The 17,339-nt window shown below is 57.4% G+C and overlaps 9 protein-coding genes across 12 annotated transcripts; 6 read left to right on the top strand and 3 right to left on the bottom strand.

The window, feature by feature from the left end:
• The first annotated feature begins 1,015 nt into the window (after nucleotides 1-1,015).
• H310_08951 (hypothetical protein) lies at nucleotides 1,016-2,692 on the top strand. The gene has a single exon (XM_008874884.1). It carries the CDS (start codon nucleotides 1,036-1,038, stop codon nucleotides 2,608-2,610), a length of 1,575 nt encoding a protein of 524 aa, XP_008873106.1. The 5' UTR covers nucleotides 1,016-1,035; the 3' UTR covers nucleotides 2,611-2,692.
• Nucleotides 2,616-4,570, bottom strand: H310_08950 (hypothetical protein). 3 transcript variants are annotated; one of them, XM_008874882.1, is made up of 8 exons: nucleotides 4,316-4,570; nucleotides 4,203-4,265; nucleotides 4,088-4,139; nucleotides 3,950-4,041; nucleotides 3,754-3,902; nucleotides 3,521-3,704; nucleotides 3,318-3,462; nucleotides 2,616-3,264 (listed from the first exon to the last, which is right to left on the bottom strand). In XM_008874882.1, the coding sequence occupies exons 1-8, from the start codon at nucleotides 4,558-4,560 to the stop codon at nucleotides 2,920-2,922; spliced, it is 1,275 nt and encodes a 424-aa protein (XP_008873104.1). In that variant the 5' UTR covers nucleotides 4,561-4,570; the 3' UTR covers nucleotides 2,616-2,919. The 3 variants fall into 3 exon arrangements, with proteins under 3 accessions (XP_008873104.1, XP_008873105.1, XP_008873103.1); XM_008874883.1 differs by having other exon boundaries at nucleotides 2,616-3,462; XM_008874881.1 differs by having other exon boundaries at nucleotides 2,616-3,462; nucleotides 3,521-3,902.
• Nucleotides 4,571-4,654: 84 nt separating this feature from the next.
• On the top strand, nucleotides 4,655-5,872 carry H310_08949. Of its 2 annotated transcripts, XM_008874879.1 has the most exons (5): nucleotides 4,655-4,806; nucleotides 4,871-5,029; nucleotides 5,099-5,179; nucleotides 5,231-5,296; nucleotides 5,338-5,872. In XM_008874879.1, the coding sequence occupies exons 1-5, from the start codon at nucleotides 4,663-4,665 to the stop codon at nucleotides 5,380-5,382; spliced, it is 495 nt and encodes a 164-aa protein (XP_008873101.1). In that variant the 5' UTR covers nucleotides 4,655-4,662; the 3' UTR covers nucleotides 5,383-5,872. The 2 variants fall into 2 exon arrangements, with proteins under 2 accessions (XP_008873101.1, XP_008873102.1); XM_008874880.1 differs by having other exon boundaries at nucleotides 5,099-5,296.
• Nucleotides 5,375-6,009, bottom strand: H310_08948 (hypothetical protein). Its single transcript, XM_008874878.1, has 2 exons — nucleotides 5,855-6,009; nucleotides 5,375-5,736 (listed from the first exon to the last, which is right to left on the bottom strand). The coding sequence occupies exons 1-2, from the start codon at nucleotides 5,986-5,988 to the stop codon at nucleotides 5,409-5,411; spliced, it is 462 nt and encodes a 153-aa protein (XP_008873100.1). The 5' UTR covers nucleotides 5,989-6,009; the 3' UTR covers nucleotides 5,375-5,408.
• Nucleotides 6,010-6,275: 266 nt separating this feature from the next.
• On the top strand, nucleotides 6,276-6,908 carry H310_08947 (60S ribosomal protein L27a). Its single transcript, XM_008874877.1, has 2 exons — nucleotides 6,276-6,305; nucleotides 6,357-6,908. Exons 1-2 carry the CDS (start codon nucleotides 6,303-6,305, stop codon nucleotides 6,798-6,800), a joined length of 447 nt encoding a protein of 148 aa, XP_008873099.1. The 5' UTR covers nucleotides 6,276-6,302; the 3' UTR covers nucleotides 6,801-6,908.
• H310_08946 (hypothetical protein) lies at nucleotides 6,885-7,563 on the bottom strand. Its single transcript, XM_008874876.1, has 2 exons — nucleotides 7,420-7,563; nucleotides 6,885-7,361 (listed from the first exon to the last, which is right to left on the bottom strand). The coding sequence occupies exons 1-2, from the start codon at nucleotides 7,484-7,486 to the stop codon at nucleotides 6,910-6,912; spliced, it is 519 nt and encodes a 172-aa protein (XP_008873098.1). The 5' UTR covers nucleotides 7,487-7,563; the 3' UTR covers nucleotides 6,885-6,909.
• A 69-nt stretch (nucleotides 7,564-7,632) lies between these two features.
• On the top strand, nucleotides 7,633-10,393 carry H310_08945 (hypothetical protein; the record flags this gene model as incomplete). Its single annotated transcript, XM_008874875.1, has 7 exons — nucleotides 7,633-7,648; nucleotides 7,700-9,163; nucleotides 9,215-9,360; nucleotides 9,416-9,526; nucleotides 9,572-9,642; nucleotides 9,692-9,882; nucleotides 9,936-10,393. 7 exons carry the CDS (start codon nucleotides 7,633-7,635, stop codon nucleotides 10,355-10,357), a joined length of 2,421 nt encoding a protein of 806 aa, XP_008873097.1. The 3' UTR covers nucleotides 10,358-10,393.
• A 63-nt stretch (nucleotides 10,394-10,456) lies between these two features.
• On the top strand, nucleotides 10,457-13,086 carry H310_08944 (hypothetical protein; the record flags this gene model as incomplete). Its single annotated transcript, XM_008874874.1, has 16 exons — nucleotides 10,457-10,494; nucleotides 10,543-10,598; nucleotides 10,654-10,835; nucleotides 10,895-10,969; nucleotides 11,023-11,064; nucleotides 11,119-11,208; nucleotides 11,258-11,347; nucleotides 11,406-11,522; nucleotides 11,580-11,643; nucleotides 11,686-11,759; nucleotides 11,810-12,105; nucleotides 12,158-12,320; nucleotides 12,366-12,479; nucleotides 12,533-12,759; nucleotides 12,816-12,930; nucleotides 12,991-13,086. 16 exons carry the CDS (start codon nucleotides 10,457-10,459, stop codon nucleotides 13,084-13,086), a joined length of 1,839 nt encoding a protein of 612 aa, XP_008873096.1.
• A 95-nt stretch (nucleotides 13,087-13,181) lies between these two features.
• Nucleotides 13,182-15,301, top strand: H310_08943 (hypothetical protein; the record flags this gene model as incomplete). The annotated part of the gene is made up of 7 exons (XM_008874873.1): nucleotides 13,182-13,417; nucleotides 13,469-13,670; nucleotides 13,725-13,937; nucleotides 13,983-14,191; nucleotides 14,244-14,358; nucleotides 14,403-14,488; nucleotides 15,139-15,301. The coding sequence occupies 7 exons, from the start codon at nucleotides 13,182-13,184 to the stop codon at nucleotides 15,299-15,301; spliced, it is 1,224 nt and encodes a 407-aa protein (XP_008873095.1).
• Between the last annotated feature and the right edge of the window lie 2,038 nt (nucleotides 15,302-17,339).

Raw genomic sequence — 17,339 nt, 5'->3', positions numbered from 1 at the left:
CAGCATGGCCCTGCATCGAGGACTACGGGCGACGCGAAGGACGTGCCGCTCCTCCGTGGACTGCCCAAGACAGAGGCGTAGCAGCGTTGGGAACAGTACTCTCCGCGTGGAGCAGAAAGTTGACGTGTCGTGGTGGGTGTGGGGGCAGAAGCTTCTCAGACGTTCGTGGGACGATTCGTCGACCCACGTCTCACCTGCACCCCCTCTGGTGATGTTGAAGTTGTACGGTTGCCCCTTGCATTGTCCGCCAAGCCCAGCACCCCCCCCCCACGCTCGACGACACAAACCCGACGGGCACGGGGCTCCAGACATTGCGGGAGCATAGTGACGGCACTGTGGGCGGACCGTAACTGGTCGCTCCCGAAAAACGTTGAGAAATTGCCAAAACTTGGAACGCCGCCGCCGTCATGTCTGTCCAGTTGTCGCTGGTCCGCCACCTTCGCCTACTGTTTTAGTGTGACCTGTGTCCAACAGCAGCTGGTGCTGCGCCGCGGTCGCTGCCGGCGGGTGGTCAAAGGCATAGTTCGCGGCCAGCGCCACCGCCAATGTCCCCGTTGATCCGGTGATGGATGCCGCCCTCGCGCGGCGGCCTGTGCCATGGCCCGCGACAGAGTTACTGGTCGGGTCCTCTCGCTAGAATGGGAGTACGTATTCGGCCTCCAAGTGGGGCAGTTGTCGTCATCACCGACAAAAGAGGAAGCGGACTTGGTCGAACTCGCATTTTGGAAGGATCCTGATTACAAAATAGACTCAATTGGTGCTTTATGTGCCAGGTCCTCTAAGTTCGCCTCTGGTTTTGTCGACAGGGTACTCATGTTCTGGCGAACGCACGAAATTGCACTTGGAGCGGCTCATCTGAGTCCATGGATTCCCACGTGGGCAAGTTCAAGAAGTAGTTTTATTGTCCACTTGTCCAAGACACTTGAATTTTGTATACGTTTCGGATGGACGGAATAAAATTGTCGCCACATGGCTATCCCACCCACGTGTCGCGACGCGGTCACTGTGCCATTTACGAAAAAGTACTCAGGAACGATGACGGCGTCGGTCGTGGATGAGTTCGAAGCGGACGCGAGGTCGTCGTTGGCGCTCTTCTGCTTTGGAGACGCGTCCGAGTACACCCTTGTGTCCCAGCAGGTGCATCCCGCGTCGGGCCGGCTACGACTCCAGCTCGACGAGCGCGTTTTGCGGTCGAAAGGAAACGACTCGACGCTCTATGTGGTCCGAGCCGCGATGCACATCCCTGCCGCCCAGCTCTGTGAAGTGCTTCCGATCCTGATGGACGGACACGAGAGCAACATGCAGGACACAGCCCAGTTCTTCTTTGGCAGCAAAGTCGTCGAGTACGACGAGATTGCTCGGACAACCACCGACTCAGGGTCGTCCCTGAGCGTGAAGACAATGGTCGCGGACCAAAACAACATGCTCAAATCGCGGTTCCAAGCGTCGTTCGTTGACTTTTCGACCGTGATCTCGCCAGACTGGATGAAGCAGCGCGACATGACCGACATGCACGTTCGCGTCATCCAAAGCCTGCCTGAACCGTTGGACGCGAACAAAGACAAGCCGATCGCTCCCCGTGGCTTCATGGCCCGCGAGTCACCTGACGGCACCGGCGTCGATGTTCAGTGCGCCATGTCGTTCGTGGAAGCAGGCCTCATCAACTTGCCGCGCCGGTCTCGCTACCAGCGCCTCGCTTTAGGCGTGCTTAAGCTCGAAGACATCGTCGTGTCTCGCCGCGTGAGTCGGTCGTTCCGCGAGCGTTCCGAGCCGTCGGCGTGGGTTAGCGACGGTGTCCGGCAGACTTGCCACATTTGCGTGACCAAGTTCCGCGTCAACAAACGCCGCCACCACTGCCGTCTCTGCGGCGAAGTCGCATGTGATACATGCGCCCCCAAAGTGGACATCGTGCTTCCGGCGGTGTCGGCAGAAAACGAACCGCGTGTGTCGTCGGTACGCATCTGCATGGCGTGCGTCCACAAGGACCCAGCGTCGATGCCGGCGCATCAACAGTCCCCGCCGACGCCTTCGACCTCGTTCGGCTCGACAGATACCCCACGGCGGCGCGCCCGCGCCACGTCCATTGTCGACGCGATTTCCGACGCCATGTACTTCAAACAAGGCACAGCCGTATCTCCCGACGTCGCCGCCAACGGCCCGCCCAGCTGCATCAGTAGCAACGACTCGTGCGGCAGCGACAGTGGCACGGACGACCTCGACTCGGACGAGCGACTCCTCAACTTGTCGCTGGGCGTTGGCCACTTGTCGAATCCCATGGCGCCGTGCGATGACTTCTGCGCGTGCTGCCACGACACACTCGGCGCGATTCGATACGAATGCGCGGGGTGCACCGACATGGTGTGTGGCGCATGCAACCTGCAAGTGTACAAACGGCGGGGCCGTCCCCTCCATGAGCCGGAGAACCTCTGCCGTGCATGCGTCCTCGCCGACCAAAAGGCCGAACAACACGCTCGTCCGCCCGCCGCCCCGAAGAAGGTCGTGTCGGGCCCATCGTCGCCGCTTTCCCACGCAATTGCAGCCAAGAAAGCGCTCGCATCCAAGTCTTACATTGGCCAAGCATCGCCGTTGATGCACATGTGGCACAATTAGGTGTAGTGTCTCTCTGTTGAGTTGTGAATCCATCCCCTATTTATTGGAACGATGTTGAAAAAGCCGCCCTCTCGGCGACTCGTTCTCGAGCACGTCGACATCGCGTTCGGAGTGGTCGATCTTTTACACGTCCTGCGTCGGCAACTGCCTCGATTGCGTCGACAGGACAACAGGTCACGGCGGTGCCATCGATGTTGACAAGCAGCGCTCTCTGCCAACGTCGCTGGGCATGGGCGAGCGATGAAAGCGAGGCTGCTCGCTGGTGCTAACAACGTCGGGTGTGGGTCGTCCCGAAGATCCATTCACGGTTTACGTCCACGGATAAAATGTCGGAAACAGCGTCGCCCCAACGACATTGAACACGAGGAAGTAGAGGACGACGCCATGCGTCACGACGGGGTGAACGCGGGACTGCCGCTTGGCGTCGGGTGATGTCAGGTACGACGCGGCCCAAAAGATCGGCGGCGACGCGGCGAGGAACCTCGTCACGACTTGAATATGGACAACAACCAGCACATTGACCAAGAGAAATGCCACGTGAACAAAATACGGTCGCGTCGACTCGAACGGGGGCGGCGGGCGGACGATGCACCCGATGTAGCTGGTGTAACCTGCCAAAGCAAGCATGGGCGCCGCCAGGAGGAAGTTTGGGATCTGTGTCGAGAGGATGGAATGGCGAGTGGGTCGGTCGAATGCTGGCGTCGTACCTGCTTGAGCTCGTAGTACGCGAATGGCGCCACTCCCCAGTATTCGCGCTGGATAAACATGTACATGGCCGTAAAGTTGGGAACGACTTGACTGCACCACGGGCGGTCTGCGGCCAGCGCGGACGGGGCGATGTGGAAGACCGATCTACCAGGAGCAGCAGCTGCGTTTACGAAAGCGCTTTCTTCGACCGGTCTGGACGCACCGAACGACCTGCATGGCTGAGGCGTAGGAAGCGCAGTACGCGGCGATGCCGTGCAGAAAGTACGCGACTTGGAACCCAATGGCGATGGCGCCAAGACTGGCCGTGAATGTCCAGTGGGCCACAAACTGCGGAAAAGCACGGACGGGATGCGGGGACGCCAGAACCTGGTAGTACGCAATGTAGACTGCCACAGAATCGTCGGTGACGCAGTCGAGAACGATGGTCGGTCGTACGAGAATGCAGAATGCCGTTGGAGCGGGTGGCCGACGACAGTCCAAATAAAAGCGCCGAGAAAATGAGAAACATGGGGCCAGACGCACGACGAGCGGTCCGCGAACGCTCGAGCAAGTACATCCCGCTGAACGTGAGCGCGCACATCAAACTGCGACAACGTGTGTACAGTGCATGGGTATGCGCAGAGGGTCTAACCTTTCGCTGTAGCAAGCAGACATGAAGATGCCCGACGGGCAAATGCAGAACAAGAGCGCTGCACGCTTCGCCACCGACTCGGTCTTGAGCACCTGGATGACAGTTCAACGACGACTCATAACCACATGCCGTCCTCACCTCCAGTCCGAGCAGGTACAAAAACACTGCAGCAACCACAAACGAGGCATTGCTAAACGAATGTGCAGCCACCGTCCACGTTGACAAAAGAGCTCAAGGTCCAAAGCGTGTGTACCTGATGAGCCACCCCGCGGCCAAGAGCGATGCGTTCTTGTCGAGAAATGGCAGCATGAGAGGGCTATCGTTAGAGTTGTGTTGACCGGCCGTGATCGATGGCACGCCACTGACCTTGTCCAACGCACCAACAGCGGAAACAGTGGAAAGAACGCATGGGTGTTCTCATAGCGGTACCCTTGGTCGGCGATGCCAACGAAGTACACGCCGTCCCATGCGGCAAATGCGCTGAAAATGGACTTGGAATGCGCAATCGCAGACGTGTCGTACGGTGTGATGAACGCGTGGCTGAACATCGCCATCAAGGACACCCATCCTCGTGACACAATGGCTGCCGCAGCCACTTGAGCCACCGTCATGAGGCAGCAAATGACACAGTATATTCAAAAATATATACAAAATACAAAATATTCACAATATAACTGCGACTACCATGTTCACATTCAAAAAGATACATCACCATGAACCGGCGATCGTCGCTGTCGGCGGAGCGCCTGGAAGATACCCTGCATGCTGCTGCTGATATGCTGGGAAGGGGAGAAGCTCCTCCATCGGACAAATGGAGTCGATTCTTCGTGGAAGCCCTCGCCACGTCAAAAGACAAGGTGCGATGTTTTCCTCATGGTCTTTCATACCTCGACCGTGTCGGTGCCGACCATTCTCATGTAGTTTGCGGCATTCGTGACACAGTATGGAATTCCCCATGAGATGGCTGATTCGGTCCGCGATATTGTTGACGCACGGACGCCCGACATCCAGAGATACATTGTTCGTTACCTAGCGTCGATCTCCAAGGCGCAATTGTTGGACTTCGACTACTCCGCTCGAGTACGTCATGAAGTTATGCTTGCGCATCATCTTCGCCATATACGCTCATTTTGGCACGCACGTGTGCAGTTGGTTCTGTCGAGTAGCACCCTTCACGGCGAAGTCCACCCAACGCTGTTGCTGAAGCTGCACTTGTCCGGCGACAGAGAGGTACATTGAACGCGAACGAGACACCATCTCGCATCTTGCATGCACATGCAGGTGACGTTGGAGCTGAATCAAGCGCAACTGGACGAACTCGTCGTAGAGTTCGATGCGATCGAAGCGGTAGACCTCCACGATGTGTGCTGTCCCTGACGTCCCCGCAGGCGCTCTCGTCGCTCGCTCCAAGTGATTCCGGCGTTGCTCCATAATGCAAGGATTTGTATAAATGTGTCCTTTATGGTACCAAAACGTACATACTCGCGGCGCGAAGCCCTGCTTGGACGCGCGGAAAGTAACTGATGCAATACCATGCCAACGTTGCGCATTGCATGCACACCGACAGAAGGACGAGCATGGATCGAAACCACAGGCCGGGATACAGTGCAAAGAAGAGCGTGAGCATGATGGAGCACAGGTACATGGCCAAGCACGTCGCTCGGTTCGAGTTTGCACGCAGGGTGTCAAGTTGCTGCTTGATCGGCGCGACAAACAACGTCGATCCCATGAAGACAATGGACCCTGTCGAGTATAGCAAGCCAAACGCAGCCATCGAGAACGGAAACCTGCATCAAGTACCCGCCATAAGCACGTTGTGACAGTCGTTTTGGCGCTCGTCGGTCGGAGAGATTGCACATGACGACACCAATCGCAGAACAAGAACTGTGCAACACATGTACGTACATGAGAAACGAGGCAAGGAAGAGGGCCAAGCCGCATCCCATGCACACAAGGAATCGCTTGCTACTGGATGGCGGCGGGGATGGTGTCGACGTGCCTTCAGTCACAAGGAGGAACGGTTCCGCCAGCGTCTTCATCGGGTGCGATCTTTCCCGTGCGTTTTGTTACCTTTCGCTGTCCCATTCGGAAAAGTATGCCCCCCACTTTCTTGAATGGGCACCTTCCTCCAACGTATCCCGGAAGGAAGGCCCTGTTTCAATACATATATCGAATTGGACAAGCTATCGAAAGACAAGGGTATTTCCGCCCTTTTGTATGGTGGCGTCCACAGGGGGCGGAGGAGTATTAAGTTTGAGAGTCCACCTGTGATTGGTGGAACGGTTGGCTGGTGGCGTCGTGGTGGGCTTCGAGCCAATGCTGTTAGTGTTGTTTTTCAGTTCCATCTACCAACATGGTAAGGATGCGGCGTCGTCATCGGGACGACCTGACAAGAGTCTGTGTGTAGCCTACCGCCACCCACAAGAACCGTAAGAAGCGTGGTCACGTGTCGGCCGGTCACGGTCGTATCGGCAAGCACCGCAAGCATCCGGGTGGTCGCGGTAACGCCGGTGGTCAACATCACCACCGCATCCTCTTCGACAAGTTCCATCCAGGTTACTTCGGTAAGGTTGGTATGCGCCAATTCCACTTGCTCCGCAACAGATACCACTGCCCCACCGTAAACGTGGAAAAGCTGTGGTCGTTGGTGTCGGCGCAAGTCAAGGAGACCGCCGAAAAGGCCAAGGACGGCAAGGCCCCCATCATTGATGTGACCAAGGCTGGCTACTTCAAGGTCCTCGGAAAGGGTCGTCTCCCTGCCGTCCCCGTGATCGTCAAGGCCAAGTACTTCTCCCAAGAAGCTGAAAACAAGATTAAGGCTGTTGGTGGTGCGTGCTTGTTGACCGCTTAAACAACCTCGCGTTGAGTGAGCATTCAACCCTGCTGCGGCCGGCGCTTCGACCCTGCGGACGTCCTTACGGAGATGGTAGACAACGTAATGAACCAACTGAAAAATGGACTTATTGTGTCGTCTGCGTCGTGCCGCGATGGCTCTCTGGTTTCCAAATATGCACGAGCAGCGCACTGAACGGACCGTGGAGCAAGGTGGCAATGTCGTTGCACTTGCTTGGGTCCAGGCGGATGTCGCTTGCCACTAACGTTTCATCGCTCGATCGGCTGCAAGACACGTGCCGCACTTGGCCCTTGCACATCGTTTTGAACCAAAAACACTCGTCGACGGGTGCCGATCGATTCCTGTGTCGTCCATAGATAGCTCTTTGCGCGTGCTTGTCGACAGCGGACAGGTTCTGAGCGTAGTGCATGTCAAAGCAGTCGATGTCCAAGTCATCGGTGCTGGCTGGGGAAATGGACGAGCAGCAAGACGACTGCGATGCAATCGTCCTTGCTTCAAAGTACCATCTTTCGAGAGGAGTGAGGAAAGATGGATGGGCCAACTGCGCGGCCACAAAGCCTAGAGTACGTCTCGATTGCAGTTGCCTCCCATGACCCAAGCGAAATTGATGACGTACCTGGCTGGGATGCTGCCCATTCCCACATTGACGAGGAGTCTACTAAGCGCATAGGACGGGTGGTCATGTCTAGGGCAGCGACGGAAGTCTCGCTGGAGCGGCACGCTGGTCCCAGGTCGCTTGTCGGGTGTTGGTGCAACGGCACTTCGAGTCTTCCGGTCATACGGATAAACCTACGGATAATGTAGCAAGCGTTTCAGGTTTCGTTGCAACATGGCCGACGAGGATGGTACGGCGGCAGGATGGCGGCAGTCTCGTAACTGAGGACATATTCGCATAGACGAGTCGCTGTACGCCATTTCCTTTGAGGACGATGAAGAAAACGGGCTGTTTGCGCCACCAGCTGAAGGTGCCGTGCAGGTTGTTGACAGCATTTCAACCACCGAACTCACCGTTCCACCGAGGCCGCATGGAGGCATTCGCGCAAATAGCACAAGCTACAACCAACCGAGCAATTCAGTGAGCCCTGTACCACTGGTAAAGTGTCAGAGCTTTGACGGCAAGGCCACAGACGACCCGTGCAGCGTTCCGACCATCAAGTCTACAAGTGACGTGATTTGGCTCCAACAGTATGACCCACGCTCAACCTCGCATTACTACACGAACGCGACGACCGGCGAATCCACAACTGTAAAGCCTCGGTTCGTGTCGAAAGCCAAGATTCGCGATCGTTTTCATGCTGCCGCCCTCGTCATTCAATGCGCCGCGCGCTCACAACGCGCCAGACGTTGTGTCCAAGCACTCCGACAGACTGCACCACTGTCGGCACAAGGGCGCCACCCAGGCGAAAACGCGGTGGACGTTCCAGCTATATTGCACGAAGCGTACGTCAGAAAATGCCGCCACGTGTGCGTTCTACTGGACGACTTGTCGCTTGCGATATCCAGCCGCCGCATCACCCCCACCGCGGACGACACAGATCTAGCCGCTCCATTGGCACTCTTGCACGCCGAATTTCTCGAGTCTTGGACGCAGATAAAGGGCACGTTCGAAGCCGCCAAGGCCGTCGTAGACGATCCTGCGTCGCTGCTGCATCTTCACAGCGAAGACTTGAATGCGACACTGAGTCAAGTGAGAATTGGGTGTGTGCAACTGCAGCACACAATTACGTCGCACGACGACTCGTTCCTGGCACTGGACGTGTTTCGCGTGAACCAGGCGCGGCATCGCTTCGCGAGATGGAAGGTCCCTTCTCACGACCACGGTGCGCTTCACAAGGCACATGTGCGCGTCGAGGGCCATCTTCGCAAAGTCCTTGGCGCCGCCGCCTTTCAAAACCATGCCGACTTGACCGAGATCCCACCGACACGGACATTTACCGAGTGGCACGACTCTGTTGTATCATTGCTGGCATCGGTTGCCTCGTACGAAACGTTGCTTGAGATCGATGCAAAGAGCACCTGCGTGGACAACACAGGTGCTGCCAATGTTCGAAGTACTCGCGAGGATGCTGCAAGTCGCAACCCCGCAGCACCGTTGCAACTCGAGGATTCCTCATGTGATAGCCGCAGTCCCGTGAAAAGGAAGCGGTTAGCCAATACCCCCCTGACCTTGGCAGAGTTGCGACAGTGTTGGGTGGATGGCCTTCGGCTGCGTGAAGCCGACGAAGCTGCTGCTGCTCAAGCAGAGAAGGACGCTGTCCGCGCGCAGGCCGTCGAGCGCATGGCCCTTCGCAGCGCCCAAGAAAAGCACCGCCTCGATCGATATGCAAGAAAACTATCAATTTGGGAAGCTGTAGTGGAAGGTACTTTGAGCCCACAGGCCATTGCGACATCTTCCGTCGTCGAATGTGCAGGATGGCCGGTCGAAAAGATCAACCAACTGGCGATCGCCGAGACGAAAACGGCAGCTCAACATGGCAATGGCGCGTTTCGGCTGCGTGATTCGCAAGCAGAGAACGGCCGGACGTTGCTCCAGCTCGCGTGTTGGTCGGGTCATGTGGTAAGTGGTTATCGCAGTCGCTCTTTCCTTCCACCAAAACCATTTCTGTGTGCAGCACTTGGTGCGGTACTTCGTCGACAAAGGGTCAAACTTGGGTCAAATCGACTGCGTGAACAATCGGTTCTCGCTCCTCCATGACGCCGCGCGAGCTGGGCGCGCGAACGTGGTGAGGCGTCTTGTCTCGTGAATTTGAACTCATCCGTGCGTGCAGGTGCGGGTCTTGCTCGAATACGGCCTCCCCTGCAACATCCTCGACAATTACGGCGACAACCCTGTCCACTGGTCGGTTGAATCGCTCGCCATCGAAACATCTCGACCGCCGCTTCCTTAGGGCCGCCCGACGAAACCACGTCGAAACGATTCAAGCGCTGCTGGATTTACCCCTGAAGGAAATTCCCACCGCGGCGTCGGCGATTTCGCCGGTGCACATTGCACGTTGGCGAAGTGTGTTGGCGGCCAACCACCGTGGCAAGCGCCCCATCCACCTCACGACGCTCCACCGCGTTCGCACCATGCTCCTCGGTGTGTCGAGTCCATCCTGCTCGACCAAAGGAGTGTAAACCCACGTCGAGTAGACTTCGAACGCGTGGCCGAAACAGGACTCGAGCTGTACAACCGCCAAGGGGCCAGCGAGGCAGCAATGTTGAGGCGGCGAGACGGACTCGCCCCGTCGACAATAAAGCGAACCCCCACGATGACTGGCCGGCCCAGTCGGGATATGGAGAGACAGCGGACTCGTGTGGATGTTGCCGACCCGTCCCCCAGCAGCACGGGGCCGATGGACCCACTTCCTGCCGTGGACGGACGGCGGCAACGTGAATTCCGCGTGAAAAAAGCCACGGCGCGCGCCGTCAAGAACTTCGAAAAGGAGGGCCGAAAACGTGCCAACGTCCAGTTAGCGGGCCAAAGGCTCAAGTACACCCTCCAGCACACAAGCAGCGCCTTTTCCATCGAGACGGACGACATGGACATCTTCCTCGATCATGTCGCCGAGTAATCCTTGCGTGTCAATATATGCGGCATGTGAAACGGTGGACGGTTACACAGTTATTATTAGCACGGACACGAAACGTTCCATTGAAGGGAGCGGCGCGAGATGAGCGCAGTGGTGGGCAGCCGCATCGACGGTCTCATGTACGCCTCAACTTAGCAGGATGGATGTTGTGACACCGGGCGTTGTAGAGTATCGACAACGCGGTCGCTGCAGCCGTCGGCGTTGCATGCGCTCGCCATGCATGGTGTTGTGTTTTGCCCATGACACGGCGACGGGCTGTTCACACGAGTGTCGCTTAGATATTGTCGTGCAAGAAGACGAACTGCCGCCGATCCCAGACCTGCACGGGTTCGAAAGCATCGCCAAGTACGTGCTGGCGTACGACCATGCCACGTTTGTCGAGAGCGATATGCGGAGCAAGTGGACAGCGGTGCGGTATATGGCCTTGCGCAACATGTTGGCTGAATGCGACCGCGTCAAGGTCTGCCTTCTAACGTTCTAGTGCAAGAGCCTCATCCAGAGTGACTCGTCCCATTCTAGAATACAGCAATCCACGCCGACTGCGTCCGCAAAGTTCTCGACTGGTTCGAAGACTCTGGCCGCGCCTACTTGGAAGTAGTCCAACATCGTTGGTTTGTACGAGAGAGGGGGATTGATGGTCGATGTAGGCGGACGTGGCGACGTCGCTGGCGCACGTTTCACCGACCAAGGTTCGACCACATCGTCGTGGTTGAAGCGCGCGCTCGTTACCCTGGTCCATGTAGCCACCTCCGAGGAATCAAGGCAGCGACAGCCATCCTGTCGACATGGTCAGGCCACCGTTGTCCCAGCCATCCGTTCCGGAGCAGCTCGAGGTGGGACGGCGCTCTCGCGCCACCTTGGACTGACCATTGCTTCTATCAGCGATTCAAGACGCGAGACCTTCGCACAAGCCATATCCACCGCATTGCAGAGCTGCGAGAACGAGGGTTCACCGTCGCGTCTCCCCGGGAGGTTAGCCGCCGTGTCCTGCCTCGGCAAAGCCTGCCCCTGACGAAGTCGCCGCCGTTAGCTCGACATTTCTTCTGATGGCGACAGCAATCAAGTCGAGGCCGTGCGCCCGACCCACCCAGCGGATCGCCGTGTGCATGCGCAGTACCAATACCACACTCCGGAAACGGACGCAGAGGTTGGTTGATTTGTCGATCGTCCAGCCCCCAACCTACCACACCTGACATGCGCCCAGCACGAGCTCAACCAGCTCTGGTTGCTGCAACGTCAAGAAGATGCCGCGACGAAAGTCAAGCATGGTACGTCCGGTCAGCCCACAAGAGTTGACTGGCGGGAGGTAGACGAAGTCGAGACGGTGCTGCACAAGTGGTCCCGCAACCGCAGTCGTGAAGAAGCAGAGTTCCTTCGAAAGCAGGTCACCCTGTCGTGGCGTCGACTCGCGGCGAACTCACGGCACCACCCCAGGAGTCCACCCGCATGATGGCGCATAAGCAGCACCCGAACTTGCCCCTCCACGTGACTCTTGCTGACAACGGCACCAACCAAGACGAGTACTCCCTCGACCCGTCAGCATCTTCTGCGACGAAATGTCAAACCAAACATTCTGTCGCCCCCGTGGTAATCAAGAAGAAGCCTTCTGCCACGGGCATGCGCTTCCGGAACCCCCTTCCCCCCAACTATCGCCCGTCGCCGACGGCTATCGCAACGGCGTCAGCAGGGGCAACACCCCCTCCTCCTTCGATGAACCCAAAATCTCCATCGTAAGCTCCCGAACCCGTTTGCCGAACAGGATGAGGTAATATGTGCGGGTAGATTTGTCCGCAGCAATTCGGCGGCGACTGTGGGCGAACATGCCGCCCCCCCGGACAAAGATGTCAAGGACAAGTATTTGCCGTTTACGGCGTCGTACACGTCGCTCGTCGCCCCAGACGCCAAGCAGGCACAAATGCAGCGCATGGCGTCCAAGCGGGTGCAGGTAATGGTCCATTCGCACGGGGGCGACATCAAACGGTTCTTGCAGAAGGTGAAAAGACCCGGCGATAGTCGTGGCTTCATGCAACCTGACGCGGTGGCGATGGGCGACCCCGAGCTCAAACTCTTTTTCGAAGCGTCGTTGGAGCGCCAATGCGTTGTGGTACATCATATCGCCGCCAAAACAAGCTACAAAACGTCATGTGTCTGCACCAGGGTCGGGGGCCGACGGGTGGAAGTCGAGGCACCCTCGTTGGACCGTCGCAATTCGTTCTGCAACCATCGTCAAGAGGCCTCGTCCATTCTAGCAGCGCCATCGACGTGAAGCGTCCAATGGTCGCTGGAACGAGTTCCCTTCGCGCACAGCAGACGGATGAGCTCGCAGACATTCGTGCGGCTTTTGAGCGCCACAACCTCTCGTACAACCCTGCGGTTTTTGAACGGTGCCGTGCCCACTGCATCGTCGTCGTCGTGCCTGACGTCGCCGGGCCATGTGCAGGGCGATCTTGATTCCCGAGGACAAATCCGCGACCGAATGTGCCAAGCACTTGCCGATTGCCGGGTCGAAACTCGTCGAGAACCCGCTGCTGGCCACCAAGTTGAAGCTCATGAAGGTATGGATCGTTGGTGGTCGGGATCGAATTGGGCGCTCACATGAGTGGGGGGGGCGACAGCATCTCGATGGCAGTGGGAAGAAGAAGAAGAAGAAGGGGAAGAAGGGGGCGAAGAAAGGGGGCAAGAAGGGCGCAAAGAAAAAGAAAGCCAAGTAACTAATATAGACATCCTTCGATTCATGGCTGTCGAATGCCCCCGATAAAACGCTCGCTGCGGGCTCTGAGCTATACTTAGGTGACACATTGAGGCGATGCCGATCGCTGGATCGATTCGACTGAGATCGCCGCTACCGCCGGCGTCGTCGTTCAAAGGGGCTACAGATGCCTTGACTGCTACGGCAAAGGTTGTGGTTTTTCGCCCGTCCACGCCACCGTCAGAGCTCCATCGACCGCCACCTGTGTCACTCTCGACTTCCCCCGACTCGCCCCTCGACGCACACCAGCCGATGCTGCTGAAGTCTCCCCGTGCGACGAATCGTGAGTTAGTGTACGTGTGGAGCGCAAACGAGACTTGCATGTTCACACTTTGGCTTCGCAGTTCGCTCGAATCATGGCCCACAGACGACATCGACGTGGAAGTGGCAGTTCCACCACCCAGCTCGGCTTCTTCGCCGACTAGCTCAGCGTCTTCGTCGTCACTAGCGTCTTCAACACAAAGCCCGCCACCCCGACCAGGATCATCCACAACCCATCTGTCAGCAAGTGTCCCCAAACGACGACCGCCGCAGTCTGACCGCGACGTGAGCAAATCCACTTGCCATGCCTCCTCCACATAATCGCGCCGACACCCATAGGCGTGGTCAAACCATGGTGGTGTTAACGCGGCAGCCGACGCCGCCATGTCGTCGATGGCACATATGATGCGCGGAGGGAGTCCACCGCCCAATGAAGACGATTTGCTGCCGCTGTGGGAGAGACCCCCCCAAGTTGTTCTCGAGTCGTCGCCGCAGAAAATGGATCCCGAAATGAGAGTCTTCCATGATGCATTTGCCCAACGACGCCAGACGGTGCCATTGGCATGTTAATGATGCCTCGTTATTGTTGCACGGTAGGTTCGAGTAGCGACAGCGCCATCGCCGCCAAGAAAAGCCATATCGTTGCCGCAGCACGGCGCCGCCCGCACCGAGGCGATTCCCGTGCGACCACAAACGGCCCAAACCTTTACAAGTTTGCTACGGGTGTGCCAAATGGGCGAGATCGACGAGATTCGACTAGCGTTTCAGCGGCACAATCTGTCGTTTCAAAACCAAGTGTTCGAACGGTATGCAGCACCATGATTTGGCAAGGGTGGGGTGCATAGATTGCTGAAATAGGGCGCTGCTGATCCCTGAAGACAAGACAACTGCAGAGTGCATCGGAAACCTGCCTCTTCCAGGCTCGAGACTGCCCGAGAACCCAATCACGGGCCAATTGGCGCTGCTGTTCAAGGTGCGACTTTCTATCACTGTTTCGTGTTTTTGACATGCAGTCAGATCAACAACACTGGGACGAAATCGGGGAAAAGGGCAAAAAAAGCGAAAAAGAAGGCGAAAAAGAAAACAAAAAAGAACGCGAAAAAGTTATGAACGGTTCAAACCTTACGCGCGAGTCTCAGAAAAATGATCGAAAACAACATGAAAAGTCAATGAATTGCAGTCTTTTTAGAGTCCGACGACATGACTCCATGTCCAATGCCGCTTCGAACCACGGCCCGTCAAACGAACCAGAGTAAACAAGATCACCCGACGGCCGGACGTAATGCCACCCCTCTACTACTTCGTATGAGGGCGACACTGGCGGCTTAACGTCGTCAAACTTGTCGCTGTCGATGGGAGCGACCAGCAGGGATGAGGGCGGCCTGCTTCATTGCCGGGTGTTCTCACTTCCGGGTCCCCGACTCGGCAAGTGAATCGCTGGCGACTCTCACTGTCTTTCAAGGGAAAAGTAAAAGTGAATTTGGGCATTAGGGTACTGACTGCACACTTCATCGCCTACGCTGTATCAGCACTGTACGCCTACGGTACTACACACTGACACGGATGTTCAACCATTGCGAGGACACCGTAATACACGTGGATCACAATTCCGCGGGAACACAGCTCTCCTAGAAAGGATGCCCCACCGCTTGTTCCACGTCGGCGACCAATGATGACATCAGTTCCATCTTCGCGTTGGCTTTCGTCCACCGTCGAAAAAGCACGGGAACGTCTTCGTACAACGTCTTTGCAGGCTCTCAGGATGCCTCGGCCTCATCCAGCCCCAGCCACTGCACACGGACTTCGAAGCGGCCGGCATTGTCTCGGATCTCTTTGAGAGCTTCAACATGGAAACCGCTGTCACCAAAGGCAACCTGCTCGAGAAGATCCTCGGCAACTTCACGACCCGCTTCTGAGTACAGCCTGAGGTGACTGGCGTGGTGGAGGCTGATGGCATGCGGGGGTAGCAACTGCTGGACATCCATCTGGTGGTCCGAATGGACCCGCACCACACGGCATGCACCCTTCCAGCGGAGGGCCAATTTGTTCGGGTGTCGAACCACCCGAGCTACCAGCACGAAGTCGCCCAATGCTAGGCTTGGCCATTTGGCGCCTTGCCTTTTCGCCCGCTGCTCTCATTTCTTCTCTCGTTTCGTAGCAGCCTTCGACACGCAATCCTTGTGCATCTGGTCAAGGGCGATGGCCACCGCTTGTAGATAATGTTGCCGGCTCTTTGCCAGCCAGTCTACCGTGGCCGTTTCCTTCAGCCGAGGGTGAAAGAGAGCTCGCAGCGGTGTACTGGCTGGCAGAGCCAGAAACGCCGTGATAGGTGGCACACCGCCTAGAAGATTCGCCGGCTGGTAGTTCAAAGCAGACTGAACCATCGGCACGGTGCATGACCACTCGTTCGCACGCAACTTCAACTCGCTGGACAACGCGCGGACCATGCGTAGGACCAGTCGATTTACCACCTCCACTGTCCCGTTCGCCCATGGACAGTGGGGGGTGACGAAGGGGTGATGGGCGCCGAGCGTCCAACGCAGCTCTTCTATAACTTGGTTCTTGAAGTGCGAGCCACAATCGCTTACCCACGTTGATACGACACCAAATAGTCCGAACCTGTCCAACAATGCCGTCGATGTTGCCTGTGCCGTCGCATCAGCACCAGGGTAGAGGCGGACATACCCGCTCATGTCGTCTTTGACAACTAGCAGATACCGCCAGCCGTTCACCTCGACTGGCTCCAGATTTCAGTTGAAGTGAATGAGCTCGTTGGGTCGGTCGGCGTGCAGCGCCTGTCCCCATGGCCGGGGCTCCACCACCCCACCCACGACCATGCAGTGCATGCAGGCCTTAACAAAAGCCTCGACGTCGGCATCAACACCCTTCCAATAAAACAGCTCCGTGATGGTTTGCTTGGTAGCTTGAGCGCGACGGTGCCCGCCCACTCTCGCATGAGCGACTACGCACAATCGCTGCTGTATGTCCACACAGCCGCTCGGGATCCACGTGGCAACCGAAGGCATGACAAAACAGTTCTTGTCGACTGACCACTTGACGAGGGCTTTGTCTTCGATGTTGGCTGACCCATCGCAGTCGAGACAATCGCGCTGAGCGCGGACGATCTCGTCCAGGGCGGGCCACTCAAAATTGTTGGAGCGCAACGGCGACACCTGTTGGACCAGTCGGTAGACACGCGAACGGCTGACGTCGCGGTTCGCCGTGCCCCACCGACTCAGGAGGTTCCCCCAAACGTTTTCGTCCCCGGCGATCGGCTCGATCACGTAAGGGAACGTCGACATTACCATGAACCAGCGTTGTAGCTTGTTGGCCTGATACTTGGCGATGTTTGCACCACCACCACCAGGGTGGAACATGTACACCAAATTCCGATGGTCCGTGAATAGGCGGAAACCACCCGGACGCAACAGCAAGTACTCGAGGCGCTTGCAAGCTTCGACAATGGCAAACGCCTCCTTCTCCGCAATGGGCCAGCGCTCGCTAGCCCCGTGGAAGGCACCACTTAGGAATGCGAGTGGTTCGTGGCGTTGGTCGGCCGTTGCTAGACCAAGATCAGCTAGGGGAATCTGAGTGGCTACAGCACCCCAAAACCCGTCGCTGGCGTCTGTGTTGAGGCAGACCACCTTGTCGGGGGTCGGATGGGTCAACGGGACCGTGCGGCGCAAAGTATCCTTGATGGCCTCAAAACATGACGCATGGTCTTCGGCCCCTCCGATGTTGACCAGACGGACCCTAGCCAACGCCGACTTCCGTCTAGCACCATTCGCCGACTTGGCAGCGACGTCCAACAACCGCAGCAGTAGTGCCACCAGCTTGGCGTACTCGGGTATAGAAGCACGCATCCAATTGACGGCACACACGAACTGTTGCAACTCAGCGGCTGTTTCGGGTGCCGCCAGATCGCAAAGACCTTGCACTCGCTTCGGTGAGTGT

This window comes from Aphanomyces invadans, assembly GCF_000520115.1.
Source record: "Aphanomyces invadans strain NJM9701 unplaced genomic scaffold supercont1.19, whole genome shotgun sequence".
NCBI lineage: Eukaryota > Oomycota > Saprolegniomycetes > Saprolegniales > Verrucalvaceae > Aphanomyces > Aphanomyces invadans.
Note: the sequence above shows the minus strand (reverse complement) of the source record. Positions and strands in the feature narration are given on the sequence as shown.

What these genes read in the sequence shown, in the direction of transcription:
- H310_08949 (XM_008874879.1), top strand. Translation starts at nt 4,663, where the DNA reads ATGAACCGGCGATCGTCGCTGTCGGCGGAGCGCCTGGAAGATACCCTG. An exon ending in TCGCCACGTCAAAAGACAAG is followed by an intron (nt 4,807 to 4,870) that starts GTGCGATGTTTT and finishes ATTCTCATGTAG; the next exon opens with TTTGCGGCATTCGTGACACA. An exon ending in ACTTCGACTACTCCGCTCGA is followed by an intron (nt 5,030 to 5,098) that starts GTACGTCATGAA and finishes GCACGTGTGCAG; the next exon opens with TTGGTTCTGTCGAGTAGCAC.
- H310_08946 (XM_008874876.1), bottom strand. Translation starts at nt 7,486, where the DNA reads ATGACCACCCGTCCTATGCGCTTAGTAGACTCCTCGTCAATGTGGGAA. An exon ending in ATGGGCAGCATCCCAGCCAG is followed by an intron (nt 7,362 to 7,419) that starts GTACGTCATCAA and finishes GACGTACTCTAG; the next exon opens with GCTTTGTGGCCGCGCAGTTG.
- H310_08951 (XM_008874884.1), top strand. Translation starts at nt 1,036, where the DNA reads ATGACGGCGTCGGTCGTGGATGAGTTCGAAGCGGACGCGAGGTCGTCG.
- H310_08948 (XM_008874878.1), bottom strand. Translation starts at nt 5,988, where the DNA reads ATGAAGACGCTGGCGGAACCGTTCCTCCTTGTGACTGAAGGCACGTCG. An exon ending in TTCCTTGCCTCGTTTCTCAT is followed by an intron (nt 5,737 to 5,854) that starts GTACGTACATGT and finishes TACTTGATGCAG; the next exon opens with GTTTCCGTTCTCGATGGCTG.
- H310_08950 (XM_008874881.1), bottom strand. Translation starts at nt 4,560, where the DNA reads ATGACGGTGGCTCAAGTGGCTGCGGCAGCCATTGTGTCACGAGGATGG. An exon ending in CTGTTGGTGCGTTGGACAAG is followed by an intron (nt 4,266 to 4,315) that starts GTCAGTGGCGTG and finishes CTCTAACGATAG; the next exon opens with CCCTCTCATGCTGCCATTTC. An exon ending in GCCGCGGGGTGGCTCATCAG is followed by an intron (nt 4,140 to 4,202) that starts GTACACACGCTT and finishes ACATTCGTTTAG; the next exon opens with CAATGCCTCGTTTGTGGTTG.